General features: G+C 36.9%; 1 protein-coding gene across 2 annotated transcripts in view; it reads right to left on the bottom strand.

The window, feature by feature from the left end:
• LOC131164337 (serine/arginine-rich splicing factor SR45-like) overlaps positions 1-19,452 on the bottom strand; it is a 28,914-nt gene extending 9,462 nt beyond the window's left edge. The window contains exons 1-3 of one of the 2 annotated variants that reach the window (XM_058121448.1): positions 19,028-19,452; positions 13,111-13,179; positions 7,320-7,408 (exon numbers count right to left, since the gene is read on the bottom strand). In XM_058121448.1, the coding sequence (XP_057977431.1) occupies positions 7,320-7,408; positions 13,111-13,179; positions 19,028-19,383 (514 nt within the window). In that variant the 5' untranslated portion in view covers positions 19,384-19,452. The remainder of the gene's footprint in view (positions 1-7,319; positions 7,409-13,110; positions 13,180-19,027) is intronic. The other variant, XM_058121449.1, reaches the window with a different exon arrangement.
• Between the last annotated feature and the right edge of the window lie 1,133 nt (positions 19,453-20,585).

The following is a 20,585-nucleotide window of genomic DNA, read 5'->3' on the forward strand; positions in this document are numbered from 1 at the left end:
GCCTTACCTCCACATTTGGAGGGTCTATTTTTGTAAGTTGAACAGGTGACCTTTCATATTTTGGTGTAACACCCTCACCACTAGGTCAAGACAACCTCATGTTTAACAACCTCCTCTCATCATGGAACTTATTTTTTTTTTATATAAGAAAAAAAAATTATATTTTAGTGGAACAAAGAATACAATAAGGGGAGCACAGGACATCCACCCAAGAACATTAGAATTGCTACATTCATTAATTGTCACTTTGCTTGCACCAAAAGACAATGAAAGATCCATGAAGATTGACCTATATTTTACCATTGAAAAGATGTTCACTCATGTTCTTAGACAACACAAAATTCATGCACAAATGGAGAAGTTTCACAAGGCATAAGGTATGTGGAATGAGTATGGCCACTGTAAGATTAAAAAACAATGTTGTAAATAATTGGTCCTAGCACACACACATGCTATTTTCCATATTCCTTCGTTAAGCCTTTACAACGCTTTTTATGACCTGTTATTTACATAAATTAAGGTGCAGCACTATGGTGAGAGAGATTCGTGAATGCATGCAAGAAGCTTCAATGGCAAATATGCAATCCAATGCTGAGTGCATAACAAACAGAGAAGATTCATGCCTTTCAGGTGACAGTTTATGGATGGACATTCATGAAGAAAATCCTAGGAAGAAAGGAACAAGTAAACTAATCTACCAATCTTTTTTACTCATAGTCTGGTTGGAGGTTGTGTTTACTAACTGATTACTTCATTAGTAGTTTATAATTTGTAAATTAGTTAAGAAAAAGATTAAAATTAGTAACTTAGTCATGATGCTTTGGTGTCAATGAATTTTCTATAGGACCAAGAGACTTGCAAGGATAAAAGGAAGAAAAAGAAGAATCTTAAAGAAGAATAATTTAAGATATTGTTGATGTTGAAGATAAATAGGAGTTTCCCAATGATGCACACAAAAGGCATGGATTAAGATAGATCTTTTGTATGATGATTTGGATGGTTCTTGGAGATCGGAAGATGATGTTTTTCAACTTCTTTTTTATATACAACTGTAACAATATCTAATTTTGCACATAAACTTGAGTGAGACTATACACAATGCACATATTGTCCACTGCATATGCAAGGACATTATACATATTAATAGGCTTTGTTGGTACATGTATAGTGACAGATGGACAATTGTGAACTGTCTTTAACCGTTTTGGCATACTTGAGTGAGACTACACACAATGCATATGTTGTCCACTGCATATGCAGGGACATACCTGCATATATATTAACATGTTAGTAGGCTTTGTTGGTACATGTATAGTGAGGGATGGACAACTGTCTTAGACTGTTTTGGCACTTGTCTTATAAAGCCCAGGAAAAAAACAAAACACTCTTTGCAGCTTTTTTTTATAGCAAAAGAAGATCACTATTAGAAAAAGAGGTGTACAAGAAGGAGAACAAGAGATCCTCCAAAACAGAAGAATGAGAGAAGAGAAAATAAAAAATGAAGCAAAAACAATAAAGCAAAACTTAAACAATCAGACTAACAAAGACAACCAAATCAGTTGGTTATCCAAAACCTCACTCCTTTAAAACAACTAACAGAAGCACGTCAAAACAAGCCAAATAATGAATCTTCTCCCATAACAAAGATCCGTTGAGCTTTTTTTCCATAAATACAAGCATTTCTTTCAATCCATAAATCCAACAAAACTGCGAAAACCACACACATACACAAAGCCTGGCCATCCTTCCTTTTACCAAACAGCAAAAGAAGTAACCATCAAATCCTCCACTGACTTTGGAGAAACCCAATTTTCTCTCAAAAGACCAAAAAGCTTATTCCATATATTCCAAGAAAACGAACAGTGCAAAAACAAATGATACGCTATTTCAAAACTACCGAGACAAAGAAAAAGCATATCAGGAGAAAGTTCCTTTGAAGGTCTCCTACTCTGCAACAGATTATTGGTGTCAACTCTATTATGAACCAACCAAATAAAAGCCTTGATCTTTGAGGGAAGTTTGGCCTTCCAAATTATTCTATGGAGTGGAAAGGAAATATTAGCATTAATCAAGTAGTCACAAAAATATCTGCAAGAATAAGCCCCCGAAGAGTCTAAAGAAAAAAGAACGCTATCCACCTCCAAGGAAGGGCAACAAGTCCCCGATAACATCAAGAAGGAAGACAACTCCTCTACCTCCCTATCTTAAGGAGTTCTACAGAAATAGAAGCCCTAAGAAAAATGAATTGACCTTCAAAAATCAAAAAAAAAAAAAAAAAGGAAATAACTTCCTTATGATCTGAATTTAAATGACAAAGACAACGAAAAGAATGTAACAAGGCAGCACTACCCACCCAGACATCTTCCCAAAAAACGAATACAACAGCCACTACCCAAGGCAAACTTAGTGAGGAACAAAAAGGGGGTGGACCAAAGAAATACACCTCCCTGAACTCTCCTAAGAACATTCTGAAATTAGCATCCCAACCATTCACATGCATACCAGATCTACTTTTACCGACTCCATGCAATAGAGAAGACTCCTCTTAAGGAAAGCCTCCATAACCATTTAGCCAAAAGAGTGGTCACTTTAGACACCAAATTACCAAGACACAAATCCCTTCCAACCTAGACCAACAAACAGTCTCCCAGCAAACAAGGTGATCTCTCTTATCCCAACCTTTGACCAAAGGAAATCTCACGTGATATTCTCAATTTTACTGGCTATCCCCACCAGAATCCTAAAAAAAAAAACAAATAATAAAGAGGAATACTAGCAAGACAAGCATGAATAGGAGTAATGTGACCCCCCAAAGAAAATAACTCAGCTTTCCACCCATCCAAATGCTAGAATCAGTCCATCACCATCACTGGATCTCAACAAACCAGAGACCTAGGATTACCTTCCAACAGGACACCTAGATAAGACAAAGACCAGTCCAGAAGACCACAACCCGCTAACAAAGCCAACTCTTTAGACCTACTAGATGTCAAATGATGGCTTCTATATCACTCTTCCCCAAATTAATTTTAAGCCTAGAAACCCTCTCAAATATTTGAAGAGTTGAAATATTCAAAAAACAATCTCTATAATCATGAAAGGAAAAAACAAAAAAGGTATCATCAGCAAACTAAAGATTGGACACACAAACCCTACTCAAAACATCGACAACCAAAGCAAACAAAAAGGAGTAGTGGACTCCCTTGTCTAACACCTCTTGATGCTCTGAACCACAATTTTGGTTATCCAGTCAATAACTGAGGGAAAAAAAGGCATTAGACAGGAAACCCCTCATCCAAGACCTCCATCTCTCCCCAAACCCTTTTCTGGATAACACCTTATCCAAAAAATTCAAACTATTCCTATCATAAGCTTTATCAAAATCCAATTGAAAAGAATGCCCTTCTCCATCTTCCTATCAACCTCCTCTACAACCTCATAAGCAACCAAAATAGCATTCACAATCTGCCTAATCCCTACAAATGCACTTTTAGCCTTAGAAATAGTATCATCTAACACCACAGTCAACCTATTAGAGAATTTAGCAATGATCTTATACACACTAATCACTAAACTAACAAGCTTAAGATCAGCAACCTTAATAGATCAATTCCTCTTAGGCACCAAAGTGATGAGAAATTGGAATTAATGCTCTTGCTTAGAATCCCATTGCAATAAAATTCATTAAACAACTTTAACAAATCCATCCTAACCACATCCCAACACACTGAAAGAAGCCAAATTAAGCCCATCTGGACCCAGATCTTTATCCCTTTCCATCCCAAACACAATTGCCCCAACACATCCTCCTCCTTGAGAGGCCTTTCCAACCAACTCACATGATCCCTGAAAATGGGATTCCAGTCTAAACCCTCAATCTTAGGCCTACAAAAATCCTCTTCTAAATAAATATTGTTCTTTCCAATCTTATTACCTTATTACTAATAGAAGTTCTTATATGGTAGTTTCTTCCTTCATTATTTTCCAAACAATTTTATGCAGCTCACAACACAAACAAGACACGAGTAATCCACAACCTAAAACAAGCCCAAAATAGACTAGTTAACTTGGAGCTCACAATGAAGAATAAAAGAAATTACAACCCAAATTTTACAAGATAAAGGTTGGGTAGCCAGTAGTATTGAGAACATTAAGAGACTTTCGTTGGTCTGGGGTGCGGGAGAATAAAGATGAGGTTGTCTGTAGTTCTAAAAAGGAGGGGGTTTGGATCTTGCTAATTTGGTGTTTAAAAACATTGCTCTAATGGGTAAATGGTTGCGCCAGTTTTCCTTAAAAGAGTCTTCTCTTTGGCACAAAGTTATTAAGAGTAAATTTGGTCTACAGGATAACACATGGGATGCTAATTAGGGTTTGAGATGTTCTTGTGATAGTCCTCGGAAGCATATTTTCAAAATTATATCCTCTTTTCATTCCTAATAAAAATTTTATTGTGGGAAATGGGTACCATGTTCAATTTTGGGAAGACATTTGGGTGGGGGATTATTCATTTTGTCCATCTTTTCCCTTTTTGTTTAGATCATCCTCTTTGCACAATGAATCAATTTCTTCTTTCTTTATTTCTAATGAAGCTGCTTCTTATTGGGATTTCCATTTTCATAGGGCTCTTAATGATAGAGAGGTTTTGGAGCTTGCCTCCTTATTCAGTTGTTGGATGGTAGGCTCCTTTCCCAAAGGAGAGAGAATCATTCTTTGATTCTTGATTCTTCTAGGGAGTATTCATGTAAAAAAATATTTGAGCACTTTACCAAGAAAAACTTGTCTTTCCTGCTTCATAGATCCATTTGGAAGACTAAAGCCCCCCCTAAGGTTAAGGCTTTATTTGGTTGGTAATTCTTAATAGAGACTAACAATCTATTGCAGAATGAGAGGCCTTTTAAGACTATCTCCGATGTTTGTTTTCTATGATTTCAAAATTCAGAATTCACTTCTTACCTTTCCCTTCATTGCTACTTTTCTTAGAGTGTGGAACAATTTTTTTGTTTTAATTGGAGGGAACTGGTTGTGTCCGGAGTCGGTGAAAGATTTGTTGGCTATCCATTTTTCTGGCTTTGGAAGGAATAAGAATGCTTCAGCCTAGTGGAGGTGTGCAATTTTGGCAGTTTTGTGGGGGATTTGATTGGAACAGAATGCCCGTATTTTTTACAGGGAAGAGGATGTTTTGGATAGGATTTAGAATTTGGCCTCTTTGTCAGTTTTTAGAGCTCGGTGCTCCAAAGGGTTTTCATTTTCTGATTTGCTGCATGATTGGTTGGCTGTGCTGTTTTGATTTATTTCAAATTAGTTTTTCTTTCCTCTTGTATTTTTTAAGGAGGATTTCTTGTGCTCCTTGTACTTCTTATTCTTCCAAATCAAATCTTTTTTCAATTAAAAGAATATTAAAGTTTTATAAAAGAATTATATGCTTTTCAACTAATATCTGTCATTTTCTAAGTATCCTTACTTCTAGGTGTGTGCAAATATTACCCAAAAACCCAAAACTGACCTGAAACCAAGTTGTTTCACCATTGGGTTCAGTTTTTCTGTTTTCAGTTTTTAAACATATAAAAAATTAGTTTCAACTTCGATTTCAGTTTCAAATGTGAATCAAACCAAAAAAATCAAATTGTAGATCCATATTCTAAATTAACATTCAAATTAACATATTTACAATAAACGTACATTTATATTTAATCTCTGTTGCATATATTTATTATTTTACACTTTTATATTTAATATTAGTTTTATCACTTTTTTATTTATGCTCTTTCTGATGAATATATTAAAATAAAAAGATAAAGAGTATAGACAATTTTATAGAACGAGAGATCTCCGCCTTTATCCTTGGGCAATATGAGACAATGTAACTTCCTCGAGCTGCAGTATTGCCAGGCGAAGTTTTATGCATCTTTGTTCTTGGATGAGGCGGGACTTGTACAAGGGACCTCCTCGAAATGAAACACTGCCAGGCACCTGCTGTTCTTGTTCCATGTTGATTATTTTATAAATGGAACCATTCCCCTGCTCCACAGAAACCAAGACTCTCTCTCCACTTCTCTCATAGTACTCACAAGAACCAAATCTCCATGAGATTGGGCATTTTCTGTTGGGGCTTCAGTCATATTAGTTTTTATGTGGCCTAAATTATTTATCCCAAACATTTTATATATACATTAAGCCGTTAGATAATTTAAATATTCTTGAAACTGATAATTAATTTGGGTTTTATTGAAACATCAATTCTTGGTTCGTTTTTTATTTGTAAATTATGAAAACTGACAATCATCAGTTTTGGCTAAAATCGAACCAATCCAACGGGTTAGACCACTACTTGCTTCATAGGCTACACAAAAAGATTAACTCCCTCAAAAGCCTACCTCATTCCTTTCCCTCCAAAAATGATGACAGGAAACACCACATTTAACTTTTTACTCACTATAAAAATATAAACCTGCCTAAGTCTGCAGCTCATATCAAATCAAGTCTCAAGCCTCCCATCACACCTTCAAGATGTAAGCTGCATCCACCAATTTTCACGTCCAAAAGCAATGCAATAAGAGGTACTCCACACATTCAGCCTTATTATTTATAAAGAAGATAGCCATGCACCATAGCCTTTTCCTCTTTGCTAGCATCATTTATCACTAGTTAAATTTCTTTCCCATGTTGCATCACAAGCCCAAGCCCAAGCCCCCTCCCCACCACAAAAAAGCCACTTTTGTGGAAGCACAACTTAAATTTATTAACAAGCCTTTCAATTAATCAGTGGATGTCATAATATGCAAAATTTGTATCTTTTGTCACAGCAAGTCTTGCACAGCAATTACCAAAACGTTTAAGTAATTATCCTGTAATACACAAAAAGGAGGATAACAGGCGTCCACAAGCCACAAGGCTTCCTCCCTTTACAAGGGTATGGAGAGGGTCAGTACAGTGTATACAACCTTACCTTGCTTTTATGCACAGAGGCTGTTTCCTTGGACTCGAACCCATGAGCAACCAGCCACAAAGGAGCAACCTTATTGCTGATCCAAGGCCCGCCCTCACAAAAAGGCGGATACTTAAAAACAATTTTAAATTTTGATGGTAGAAGACACTGACATAAATTGGCAGAAAAGGATGCATGCAACCAACCACACCTAGTGGGACTCAAGGCTTGGTTTGTTGTTGTTGTTTGTTGTTGGAAGGTAGAAGACTTTCTAGTGCAGTAGCGCCTAAGAATAAATTGTACAGAAGCTTGGAGGAGTAAAATTATTATCAACCACCAAAAAAAGATGCAGCCTACAGATGATAAAATAAGTATATAAGACTAAAAAACATACTAAATATTTCTCTTAGGTGGCCTTCATTCACATTCCTGGTGAGCTGCTCGACACAAAGAGTAAGAGATTCAGCAACTGGTGAAACTTTCCTGCAATCAAGAGCCATGTGTGAACATATGACAGGAATTAAAGAATTACAAACTTCTATGCAGGCACTATAGTGTCTGCACACAAATGCAAGCACACAAACATGAGTAGATGCATCTGCATTTGTGTGAACATGCGTTGAGAATAATGATGTTATAAGGCATCATAAAGGGAGCATTGCAGGATGTATAATTAACCAAGAAGCAAAAGGATCAAAACCAAGGACATGTTGAGAAGATGCATTATTTGCACCATACTTCCAAGTTTTGCCTTGTCACAGTAATGTAACTGTATTCATAAGTTGTGTCAAGTGTGTGGGCGTGCTCTGTTTTGGCAGGGGCTACAATACACACAAAATTGTGAGGGAAAATGATTTAAGAGAACCTTCCTAAATTCATCGAAAAAATAAATTAACTTAAATACTAAAAAAGTTATAGGAACTTGCAACACTAGTGTAACAATCTTAGAAGCAGGTTTTCAGATACATCCTATTCCTGCAAAAGGTAAAATCATTTAGATAGCCAATTGAGTAAAGTTTGGAGGTTTCAATCAGAAAGTCAACAGACTCTGAGAAAAATGAAAGTAAGAAGTAAAGAGAACTTGCAACACTGGTGTACCAATCTCAGAAGCAAGTGTCCTGATGTGTCCTGCAAAAGGTAAAATCATTTTACCAAGCTAGTTGAATACGGTTTGGAGGTTTCAATGAGCGAGTTAACGGTCTTTTTGAGGAAAATGAAAGAATAAGAAAAGAGCACTTGCAACACTGGTGTACCAATCTTAGAAACAGGTCCGGATGGGTCCTGCAAAAGATAAGATCATTTAGCAAACTAATTGAGCACAACTTGGAGGTTTAAATGAGCAAGTCAACAATCTCTTTTGAGGAAAATGAAAGTAAGAAGAAGAAAAAAGAGGAGGTGTTAAGAAAAATAGGGAACTATCAGCTGTACCAGCAGAAAGAAGGCTGGAATTTCCTTCGACTATGATAAAATTGGGATTGTGAAGGGTGGAAAAAAAAAAGGAGGGAAGAAAGATAGGAGAGGGCACTATGTTAAGCAAATGAAAACTCTGAAAATCATATCTTGGAATGTCAATGAATTGAGAAATGCTAGAAGAAGGGCTGTTATCAAAAGCTTTCTAATAGATTGGAAAGGGTATCTGGTTTGCTTGCAACAAACCAACAGGAGAACACATAGGCAACAAACCAATAGCATCTAGAGGACCATAATTGGTAATCACCCACTACAGAGAAAGTGATGGTGCTTGGAATAGAAAGGTCTTAGCGATCATTGACAGTAGGGAGACGAATTCCACTGTAAATGGCTTTCTTAAGTCCTTGGCAGATGTTATGTCTATTCTCTGGTGTGTATAAGCCTGGGGAAGGCCAATCAAGGGAATTGCTAAGGGCTAAACCATTTACAGGGAGAAAACAAAGGGAGATCCCTGGGTGTATGGTCAAGACTTTAACTTGGTGACCTATGCTAATGGAAAGAAGGGAAGATGGCTCAGAATCTGATTGCAGGAGGTAACTTTGGGAATGAGAGAATTGCTCTCCCCAGGTTTCCAAAAATCTACTCACAGGACAGAAGAAACGAAGATCCTTTAAAACCACAATTCCAGATCTGCAGAGATTGGGCAAGGGAAGGAATGCTCCTGTGAAAGATTATGTAACTCACATGAGAAAGTTGGTTTGCAGCATAAAAAATATTCACATGGAATCTCATTCCCGGGAATGGGATGCCTGCCTCATCGTAAATATTTTGTTTGGTTTGTGCTGTAAGATTCCCAGCAATGTACACAGGATGCCCATGTCAGAGTTAGGTTCGATACGAAAATCTTAGTAGGCAATCCAAGAAGACAATTGTTATACCCTTGACACGTGTATAACAATGTATGAAGAACTGTACCTAATTAAATCCAGGTCCTAAAATTCAAACAATCATAAATTGAAAAAATTGAACACTTTAGTAAGTGGGGGGCAATGCTATCCGTATTTAACCATTAAGTTATATTTTTATAATAATAACAACAGCAATAATAATTTCATAGTTCTTCATAACGTATTATTTTAAATATGATAATAGCGGGTAATAACATTATATTATAGGGCATTAATGTCCAACCCGATAAAATAGGAAGGATAATTTGGTCGCAAAAGTAGGCTTCCCATGGAATGGAATTCCTATGAAACTTATCGCGGGGTTGGTGGGAATAGGATGTCCATATTTTGCAATAATCATTTATTCCCATAACCGTTAATGCCAGCCACATCAGGTTCTGCTCCAGTGCCCAAACAAACATGGGAATGAGAAGCGACAGACATCACATTCCCGCGAATGTGGAAAGATGCCACTAACCAATCGTAGTCATGAAATGAGAAGGTGCATGACTTTTTAAACACAAGCTCAAAACCGCTGTGTTCCCTCCTCAAATTTCCCCAATCTTTTGCATGAAATATGATTGATGTAGGGAATTGAAGTCAAAATTTTAAAGGATGGTGGTTTAAAGTGAATTCTTACAAGGTGATGGTAATAACAGGAATGACTTCGGAGGTTTGGAATTTCAGAACATTGAAGCTCAACAAAGGTGCTTTCTTTGCTCGGGAGACAACTTGAAAGAAAATCACGTCCATTGGCAACCTTCAAAAAAGGGTGGGAAAAGCGTGGTGAACAGGCATTACCCCTTTTAAGCTGAGACAGAACTGTAAACCATTTTCTTCTTCGCTTTTAGTGGCTAAAGAACTACAGGATGTGGCCCTTATGCCTGGCATCCATGGGCAATGGCTAACTCAATTTCTAGAAAATTATGAGCTTGGTTGGAAGTTGGAACAGTGTTGCCTAATTCACCCAACCCCCTTGGAATCACAAAGGGGACTCACACAAATAAATAAGTTTATAAACCCATTCATGATGCATTTGTGATTCCCTTCTCTAAAAGCAGTGGACCATGAATTTTATATACTCATTCAGTTGTTCTAATTTTGATCACTTATCTAATTCAATTTTTTGCTTTAGCATCTATCAGACATCTTTGTCCTTGCAAGACATTTAAGCTTGACTGTATCTACTCGAGACAAACTACTGAATTTGAAGTTTTCTTTAATATTAGACTTGTTAGCATTCACATTTTTCACCATTTTCATTAAATTCTTATATATCATTTAGTCTCAATGCTTTAAAAAAATTATGAAGACCATGCACATTCTTTCAAAATATACCCTAACAAGAAATTCCAAGCCAGTGTTTTAAAATCTGTTATCCGTGTTCTTCAGGATATTTTTGGGCCCAAACACATTAAGGCTCTTGTTTAAAAAGGTCAAGTTTTGAAAGGCGCACACTTTTTTTCTCTTTGACAGTCCCTCGGAGGAAAAACCATGCATTTTATACCTTCCCAGAAAAGGTGTACACATGGGAACCCAATTTATATATTTTTTTAGCAGAAATATTAAACCAACGAAATAGATTTGAGCTTGAAGCCCTTTTATCTGTCATCTCAAAGAAGAAAGGGTACAATTGAACTTCCTTCACTCACCCTCTGGTTGCACGCATCAGCTTCTCCAATGACCTCTCAACCTCCCAACCCAAAATCAATAAAATAAAACAAAATAAATAAATAAATAAATAATCCTGAAAGAGACAGGTGGGATGAAGCTCCGCTGCTGGTGCTCTTCACGTTATAGGTTGGAAGGTCCTGCAGCATCTCAACCCTCTTATCACTTATCTCCAGTGTGCAGTGTTCTCAAGTGCTCTCTCTCTCTCTCTCTCTCTCAACCATAACCAATCTCAAAAAATCCTTTGTGAGAGGTGAGAGCAGAAGTTTGAGAGAGATAAGAACTGAAGTTTGGGTAGTGAGAGAAGTTGTAGGACTTTTCTGATTCTCCCAAGAAAGGTGTGTGATATTTGTTTTTTACTAGCTGAAGCCCATTAGCAATTTGTTTCCTTGGACATGTATGTGGCTGTGGCTTTGCAATTCATAGATAAAGACAGCTGGAGTTAACTGAATTTGAAGAGTTAAAATTTTATCAAACTGATTTCATAATTTATCAAATAAAATTTTATCATTTATAATATATATATCTTTATTTTATATATTTTTAAATAAAAATCATTTTTTTAATAGTAAAAATAATTATAATAACAGCACAACCAGCAAGGCAGCAAGTACAATGAAGGGGCAAAATGTCCTCCCATGAAGAGAGTGAAATACAGCCAAAAAATTACAAAAGTAATTACAAAAGCACTGCCCATCAATCCTAACAAGATCAGCAATGGCAAACCCCTAAAAAACCCAAACAAGAGGAACCACATAGAGACTAAAAGGACAGTTCTATCCCATAACAAAGCTGATGAAGTTGCGGGATCATTGAAGGTTTTTGCACATTTCTTTTGATCCATAACATACACAAATTAGCAAACACAGCACTACCCCAAAGCACTTCATCATTCCTGCTCTTACCAAAACACCAGTAACTCACAAGCATAAAAATTACCTACAGCCCAAGGAGGCACCCAGGCTTCACTAAATTACGAAAATAAGGCACTCCAAAGGTGAGTCGCAACCCTACAATAAAGGAAAAGGTAAGCATTTGTTTCCTAGGACTCATGACACATCACACACATATCAGGCATGAGAGCCATATAAGGCTTTCTGATATGAAGCAAATCATGGATCTTGTTTGAAATCATTGCCCAGACAAAGGTTCAAATCTTGAATGGCACTCTAGCCTTCCTAATGTTGTGGCTCAAAGGAAATAAGTTGGCAGTGGGAGATTTGTAGCGGTAAATAAAATGGATTTGATAGAAGAAAAAAAAAGGTCCTGGCGAATCACCTTCCCTCTCTCTCCTCAACTCTCCTAGAGACTTGCGCCACAACACCTTGAGGCTTTTCATCTGGGTAAAAACCCTCACCTTACACCTTCACTTTTAAAATATTGTTCCCAAATACCAAAACAACAACTGACAAACCAACAACTTATCTCCCATCATCCCAAAAGTACCAGAATCCCAACTAAACCTACCCCCTCTGTACGGTTGTACCATGTGCTGGGCAAAGTATCATACCGCATCTCCATACCCACACCACAAACCACAATGCACCAAGCACCTTGAAACACTGATTGGGGATTAAGGTTTGCACAAAAACAGAAAATTGTGAATTTTAACCCTCTCACAGTTTTTTGGGTTTTGTGGAGTGGAGGAAATAGAAGAGGATTTGAAGAGGATTTGTTCATACAGAGATTGAAAGAGTAAATGGCTGAAAACTTCACTCCTTTGGCACAGCAGGGCTAGTGTTGTCGATGGGAAATCCATTCTAGAACTAACTGATTTGTTGTCATGTAAATGATTTTGTACTTGGCTCAGGCGCTCAGCAAGTTTTATTCTCTCTCTCACCAAACTTTATCCCACCCTCCGAATGTTTCTTCACAATCTCATAAGATACTCATAACAAAACAAATTAACTTCCAGACAAATGATGATAGAAAAATGAACGAATTTAAGGTTTAAGATCAAGCACTTTTGGATTTTGCATACATCCTGCTCATGTCCAATGCAGGGGCAAAAGTTAAAATGTATCACGAACAAAAAGTGATAGAACTGAATAGTTCTACAGTCCCTCAAAACTCAAAATTAAGATGCAATAGGGAAATTTTTTATAAGTAAAAGGTCATTTCAAGAGAGCTCTAAACTTAATCTGAAATATGATTGACCTTGGGGGTGGCGTAGTTCTTTTAGTTTGTGGTGGTGGAGAGCGACCTCGCTTGCCAGCTGCAATAGGACTGTAGACAAAGTAAATGGTAAAAATCATGCAGCATCTCAATCAAGAAGATAAATAAAACATCAAAATAAGAATTCATTGACCAAATACAAGAGATGCATGGATTTTCAATTTTTATCTTTTTAGAATGACTAGTGCACGGTTCAATAGAACATTTAAAATTATTTAGTTCATATCACTTCCAATACTTATTCAAAAAAAAATAGAGCCACTAAATTTTCATTAGACAAAAAAATTATATAATTGCATTGGCTTTCATGGTCAGAACAGAAAAGTATTACCACTACTATCAAAGAACATGTAAAAGGGTCTGATTTTATATAATATAAAATGGGTGGAAGGATTCAGAGAAGCATAATTATGTTCACGTTAGTACAATCGAGGAAGAAAGGCAAAACAAGATTGAAAAACCAAGCTATGTATTGTATTCACTCTCAATAAATTAACTAATAATGGATGAACTTGTATTTCATCAATTCACGTAATTTAATGCTTCCTTTTCTTAGGAGGATCATTTTCAGATCAATAAAAAAAAAAAAAGCACACGTAAACATTGGCTTACTGGAAAAAAAAAAAAAAAAGTAAGCCGTATCTCTTGCAGATGAACTTTTATTGAGCTAAGTATCATGTTTTTCCCAGATAAACAAAGAAATTCATTAAGGAAGAAAGACTGCAGATCCTACTGAATCAACTAAAACTAAGACTAAAAACAAAAGAAAACGCTAATGAAGCAAACTAGACAATCCCTTGCAATCCACCAAACCACTTCGTCAAAAGGAACCCTAGCTCCAAGAATTGCCGAAGATATAATAATACTCCAGAGCCAGCAAGCAGTACTTAAACCATAAAAATTGTATCACTATACCCCAACCAAAATTACATCACAACTGCAAAAGTAGCACACTTCCAAAACAACCTTCATCTCCTTACCCCGCCAAAACCATGAAATCGGTCTAAACAAGGAAAACCTATAAGAGGGAGTGAGGAAACCACTGCAAAAAACTCCACACAACATTTTTTCCAAAAGGAAGCATGCAACCAAAGGCAAAAAAAAAACAGAGCATTTGACTCACCGTCAACCAAAAGCACCTCAACAACAATCTAAAGAGACAGCTTTATTGAGCTTGACTGGTAACCATCCATGGTTGTAACGTGTAAATGTATTAAGAACATAAAGTACAGGCAAAAAGAATGACTTTTACGGGATTTGGTTTTACAAATGAGAAATTCAGAGGAAGTTCATCTTCACTGGGACCAGATCAAGGGACTGACACAAGAGATAGATTAATAGGAAAGATAGTTGAAAAAACCTCCTGGAGCATCAAAATCCAATTGAAAAAGTTTGCCCAAAGGGTGTACAGTCTAACATATACATCAACATAGTGCTAAAACAATAAATTTCAAACCATAGAATATTGGTTTCAAAATGATGGACGCACATAAGTTTAATCCACAGTTTATACTTTCAGTTTTTACTTCTCTTTTGGGATTAAAGGAAGACGACACCAGAGGCTCCATTGGCATGCCTCCCAAGTACATGCAGTGAAGGACTTGCCGAAAATGAGAATCAACAATAAAAAATGGCAGCATAGCTAGCATCTAAAAAAATGCTGACTACCATATGAAAAAAATTTTTGAAGACAAGTTGTAAAGAGATGTCCCATTACAGGCTATTTTTGTAAAACCGGTTAGGGATCGCTGTCAGTTATTGAACATGTCCAAATATCGGAAACACGAAGATCCCCGTTCAAAAAAAAAGATCATTACATTTTTAATTTTTAAATTGACTCAGAAATTTAAATTTTCTTTTTTTATTTGTGCATCACCCTTTACGCCTTTTTGTCATTGCAGTGATGGACGCGTGCTGAGCTAGTGTTAGAATAGCAAGATTTCTGATTTCGCAATCGTAAGATTCATATCAAGAAAGGTCAAAACAATCATTTGAATTGATGGGAGAATGCCAGAGCGTGAATTCAAGGGAATCAGTAACTGAATTGAATTGATCGAATGAATCGTAATGAATCGAAAAATCATAAAGAGTCGGAAGAAACTCCTCTAAAACCCAAAATTAAAGATTTTTAACCGTTTTCTTTTTTCATAGAGCCCTTCTCTTTGTATTACATGAGTTTTGCCCTCCAAGAGGGAGAAAAAAGAAGTCTGTTGGCCCTCCTCTCATTCTGCCGCCCCTTATTCTGCCCATACAAAGATTAGAAGAAAACAGGAAGTTAGAGAAGGAACCTATCTGAGAAGAACCAAAAAAGTCAACTCGGGGTGGAGCTTTTGGTTAGCCAACCCCTCCTCCATCCTAGATTTAAGATCTGATTTCATTAGTTTTTTATATTTTTAGAAAAGTTGTTTATGTTTTTTATTGACTTCTCTCTCTTGTTTAGTTAGAGAGCAAACCCATGCTATTAAAAATGACTTTTTTATTAAAAACGGCAAAGTTCAAAATTCTTATGTTTTCATTGATCATTCCCTTTAAAACATAAGCTCATTTTTCATTATAAGTTTCTTGTTTCTCTCCTAATGTTTATAAAGAAAATGCACATGATTTTTATTGTAAAAAAAAAACACAGAAAATTCACCATAAGCAAGAGAAATTCAATTCCAAAATATTTTGTGTCCAATCTTACTTTTTAGTGGTATCTTGAATTAGGGTTGTGCCTTAGTTTTGGGTCACATAGTGTGTTTAGTTTCATACTTCATAGAACACTAGCTTCAACACGCTTGAGAGAGGGAATGGTAGATCATGGTTATATTTTGTTATGGACTAGTCCCTTTACATCATATATGTATGGTGAAAGACATGGTACGATTTTTAGAACCTACAAAAACATGCTTTCACAGGCACGGCACCTTCCAAGTCTCAAACACCATATTGTTGAACATCTCAATGTATTTCCCAATTTTGCTTGTTTTAACTATATGCACGTCAGTACGCATGGTTTTCAAATTTTGCACCGACTCTACAGTTAAGTCGAATCTCGATTTGACACCGATGATGGTGAGCCTCATGTTGTTGAAAAAAGCTACAGAAAAGGCGCTTACAAAGCCTAGAGGGTGGTAGGAATAGAAGGTCCTAGAGGTCTCACATATCATGTTAATAGAGACACTCATCTATTGTAAGGATGACCCTTTCCAAATTTTGAATCTAAGATGTAGAGGCGGTTTCCGGTTTGAAAGTTAATCTTGGAAAAAGTGAAATCATTCCGGTTGGAGGAAATATCGACAGCCCTCTCCTTGCTATCCTTCTGGGCTGCAAGATGGAAAAAGATGGAAAACGGTGGCAGACTCGCTCTCATTAAAAGAACCTTGACAAATCTTCTCTTTTATTTCATGTCTTTCCTTCCCCTTTCGGCTTCAGTTGTCGAGAGACATGAAGGAAATCAAAGGAGCTTTCTTTGGGAGAGCTTCAGGGCAGAATTCAAATTTCACCTTGTCAAATGGGGCATGGTGAAGCAACCCATTCGTTTAGGAGGCTTCCTTTTGAAGTCTCTCCATTTTTTCAATAAAGCCCTTTTAGGGAAATTGTTGTGAAGATTCATAATTGAGAAAGATCACCTTTGGCAGGGAATCGTTGCTGTGAAATATGGGCTCAACATAATGATTAGATCACCCAAGCTACTAGAGGACCACACAAGGTAGGGGTGCAGAACTTCATTAGAAAAGGCTGGAATGATTTCCTTTCTTGCATTAGATGGGGAATGGGGACAATATTTATTTTTAGCATGATATGTGGCGCAATAAGAAGGCCCTCAGTGTCTCATTTCCAGCCATTTACAACTTGGCCAGTGACAAAGATACCTACATCAGTTAGCACCTCCAAACCACATATCAGAGGCTCTTTTGGAACATTCCCTTCCTCAGAAATGTGAAAAATTAGGAACTCAACCAGCACACAGACTTCAACAGCTTTCTCTACAACTTCCAAAAATAGTACTAATCATCCATTTTGGACCTTTGATACGTAGGGGGTCTCCACTATTAGATCCTTCTACTAAAAGCTCTTTCCTTTGGAGTCTAACAGCTTTAATTTCCTCATACCTAAATTTGGAAGACAGCTGCCCAAATAAAAGCTGACCTTCTTGCTTGGGAGACAACACATGGTAAGATCTTGGCTTTGGATAACTTGCAAAGCAGGGGGTTGTTCATCGCCAACAGATGTCCCTTTTGCATGGCTGACGCAAAATCAGTATAGCGCATCCTCCTTCATTGCACTTGGACAAGGAATCTTTAAAGCTTTGACTTTGATTGGACAATGGTGGCTTATCTGGACTTGGAAAGGGATTCAGGCAACAAAAAAGAAGAAAAAGGCTATGTCTCTTATTCCTCTTGCAATTTTCTAGTGTGTTTGGAAAGATGGGAATAGTAAAGTGCTCAAAAATTCAACCTGAACACTCCAGATCAGCAAAGAGCAATGGTTTACCAGAGTCAGCAGCTGGCATAGTGGGAGTGTGGGACTGTTGTTAATACTATAATGTAATCTTTGACCTTTGTGACACCCTTTAGGGTGGTTGACTTTCTGTACTACAGGCTGGCATCCCCTTTGCCTTTCCAATAAATATTACTCATCAAAAATATATATATCAATATGCCAATATATGCCATCCTAATTATAAAAAAAAAAAAAAGGTGCATTCACTGGTATGGCACTTGCAACCTTGGTCTTAAGCCTTAAACTCTTTAAAAATAAAAAGTGACCCTCCACACAATCCTAGAAATAGAAAGAGGAACCAAAGCAAAAATTTTCAACTTTATAGTTCTTGCTATCAATCAAGAAATTTCCCAGTGTAAAAACAGAAAGTCTCAACTCTTTCTAGTCCTAACACAGCATAACAACAAGTGTCGGACCAATTCATGCAACCAAAATCATCAACCAGGAAATAGGTTTGTAGGGACACAAATCTTTCAAATATCCTTCCAAAGAAAATTTAATATTGTCACCTCTAGGCCCTTTTAATTTTGCCTTTTTTTTTCCCAAATGAGGGTCCATTCAAAAGGCCCCCATCTAAAAAATCCCTCATTAGCCCATCCCATACCCTTTGCATATTCAAACGACATTACTCAGCAAGTCAGAAATATTTGAGAAAAGTCCCCAGCCCCAAATCATGAGCATTCCTCACTAAAGAAACATCCCAAGAAGCTCTTTGACTAGAATAATGCACACTACTGCTGACCAACACATCCCTACGTGTCGATGACAACAAGAAATCAATATACTGGTTTCTATTGAAGAAAAAAAAAACAATTGCCATGCCAGAAAAGGAGAAAAAAAAATTCCTTCCATATCTTTTTAAAATGTCCACAGCCCAAGCCATGATGCAGATAAAGAGTTCTATAAGCCTATAACAGTATGGAACACATATTATTATTAGTTTCATCAATGATGTTATGATTTTATCAATTAATGATTGTTCCACGGATCTGGAATTCAATTTATCTATTGAACTTTCATTTTGAAGATCATGAGGGAGGTTTGGGCAGCACTTCGTTGCTGATGAAAGCCAGTTACCCGACATGTTCTTAGAAGGACAGGTTAGAAAGAGAAGGGGGGGGGGGGGATCATCTGCATATCATAAAGTACCCAAAAAATAAAACATCTTCTTCGCATTTCAGGTGGAAGCTAGCAGCTGGTTGCTTAGGAAATAGGAAGAACTTCAGTCCTTGCAATAACATTGGTTCCAAAAGGATCACTATCCATGTTTTGGAAGGATGAGAAACAAAAACAGAACAGTGTCCTAGGGAGAAATGTTCAAAAAAGAAAACGCTAATGAAATGACACCTGCAACTACTACCAAATCACAAAAAAGATACACATACGCATATGCAGAGAGAAACAGGGAGAGAACCTTTTTTTTGGAGGGCTGCGGCTGCGAGAGCTGGCGCTATGAGAAGGAGAGGAAGACGAGGAGAAAGATTTGGAGCGGGAGCGGGAACGCGAGAGCGAGCGAGAGCGGGATCGGGAGCGAGAGGAGGAGCGGGAGTCGGAGCCAGAGTAGGAACGAGAACGAGATCGAGAGCGCGAGCGAGAGGACGAGCCCGAAAGTGAGCCAGACGGTGGAGAGGGACGACCTCGGCTTGGCTTCGCCATGGCCAAGGCACACAGCAGGAAGCGAGAAACCCTAGCAGTCTTCAGGCTTCGGTGGAGTAAAGCAGACAGAATGCCAGCTTCTCCCGTCCAGACCGTCCAGTAGAGCAGTAGCATTCATCGTCTTATTTGTTTCTAAAAACAAAAGATTCGACGAATTAGCTATGCGTGTAGTTAGGGTATGTTATCTTATGTTAATACTGAACTTGAATATACATGATCCTATCATCATGAAATTATCATTTTTTTTTTCATTTCATAATTTTGAGTTAAAATATAATTTTTTGCTGAATATTTTTTTTAACCATCGTTACAATATGTCGTTCTTAACTAAAATTATAATTTTTTAATAAGTTTTGTGTTAACTTTGGTATATTCCCAAAAGGAGAATGAATTTGAATTTTAAAATTTTGACCTACCTAGGTTTATCCAAATAGCAACAGTATATCCACAACCTACGGTCTATCTATACTGTTCCAAATGCGCAGATAAATAAAACGTGCGGAAATTAAATCATGCGTAGTATTCACGATATAACATACACGTGCGGTAAATAAATTACGAAAAAATAAAATGAACACATGATATGTTATCGTGGTTTGGCCAATATTGCCTACGTCCTCGCCTCTAACTCGCAAACTCAAGAATTCCATTAATGTTAACTTAACGGGTAGAGCGGCACTAGTTACAATCAAGTCAATTCACGAGACTAACATCAACCTACAACCGCACCTTACCAGGATGGTGCATCTAACTTTCCTAACCGAGTCTAAATCAATATGAAACTATTCAACCGGGCTAGTCTCCCTCTTCAGACTCACATCTAGAATATAACAGATATATTTTTGCGTACAAATAAAGTATTTCTACTCAAACATATATGTATTACAATACAGCACGATATAATCAATGCATGTCAATACTATATGAATTATAAGTCCAGTGATGTATATGTGCAATCTACACTTAATACAATGTCTATATCTAATCAAGTGCAATGAATGTACTAACGACCTTATCTTTGAAACAAAGTATAGAATATCTCAATCATAGTTTAGGGTTTCAAAGATTTTCAGCAAATGAAATCAAACAATCTCTAAAAACATTTTCTCAAGATACTAGCACAAGAGATGTTTGAAAATAAGTTTAGGAAAAATATTTTTGCACACATAAAAAATCTAAGCTTTAGGTGTCTTGCAATGTGAGTGCAAAGACCCACAAGCTACAAAGTTTCCCACAAAATGGATTTATTGAGTTAAACCTGGGGAAAAATTTGGTAGACTCTCAAATCAAAATCAAACACATAATAAATAATGAGA

This window comes from Malania oleifera, chromosome 9 (genome assembly GCF_029873635.1).
Source record: "Malania oleifera isolate guangnan ecotype guangnan chromosome 9, ASM2987363v1, whole genome shotgun sequence".
Taxonomy (NCBI): Eukaryota; Viridiplantae; Streptophyta; class Magnoliopsida; order Santalales; family Ximeniaceae; genus Malania; species Malania oleifera.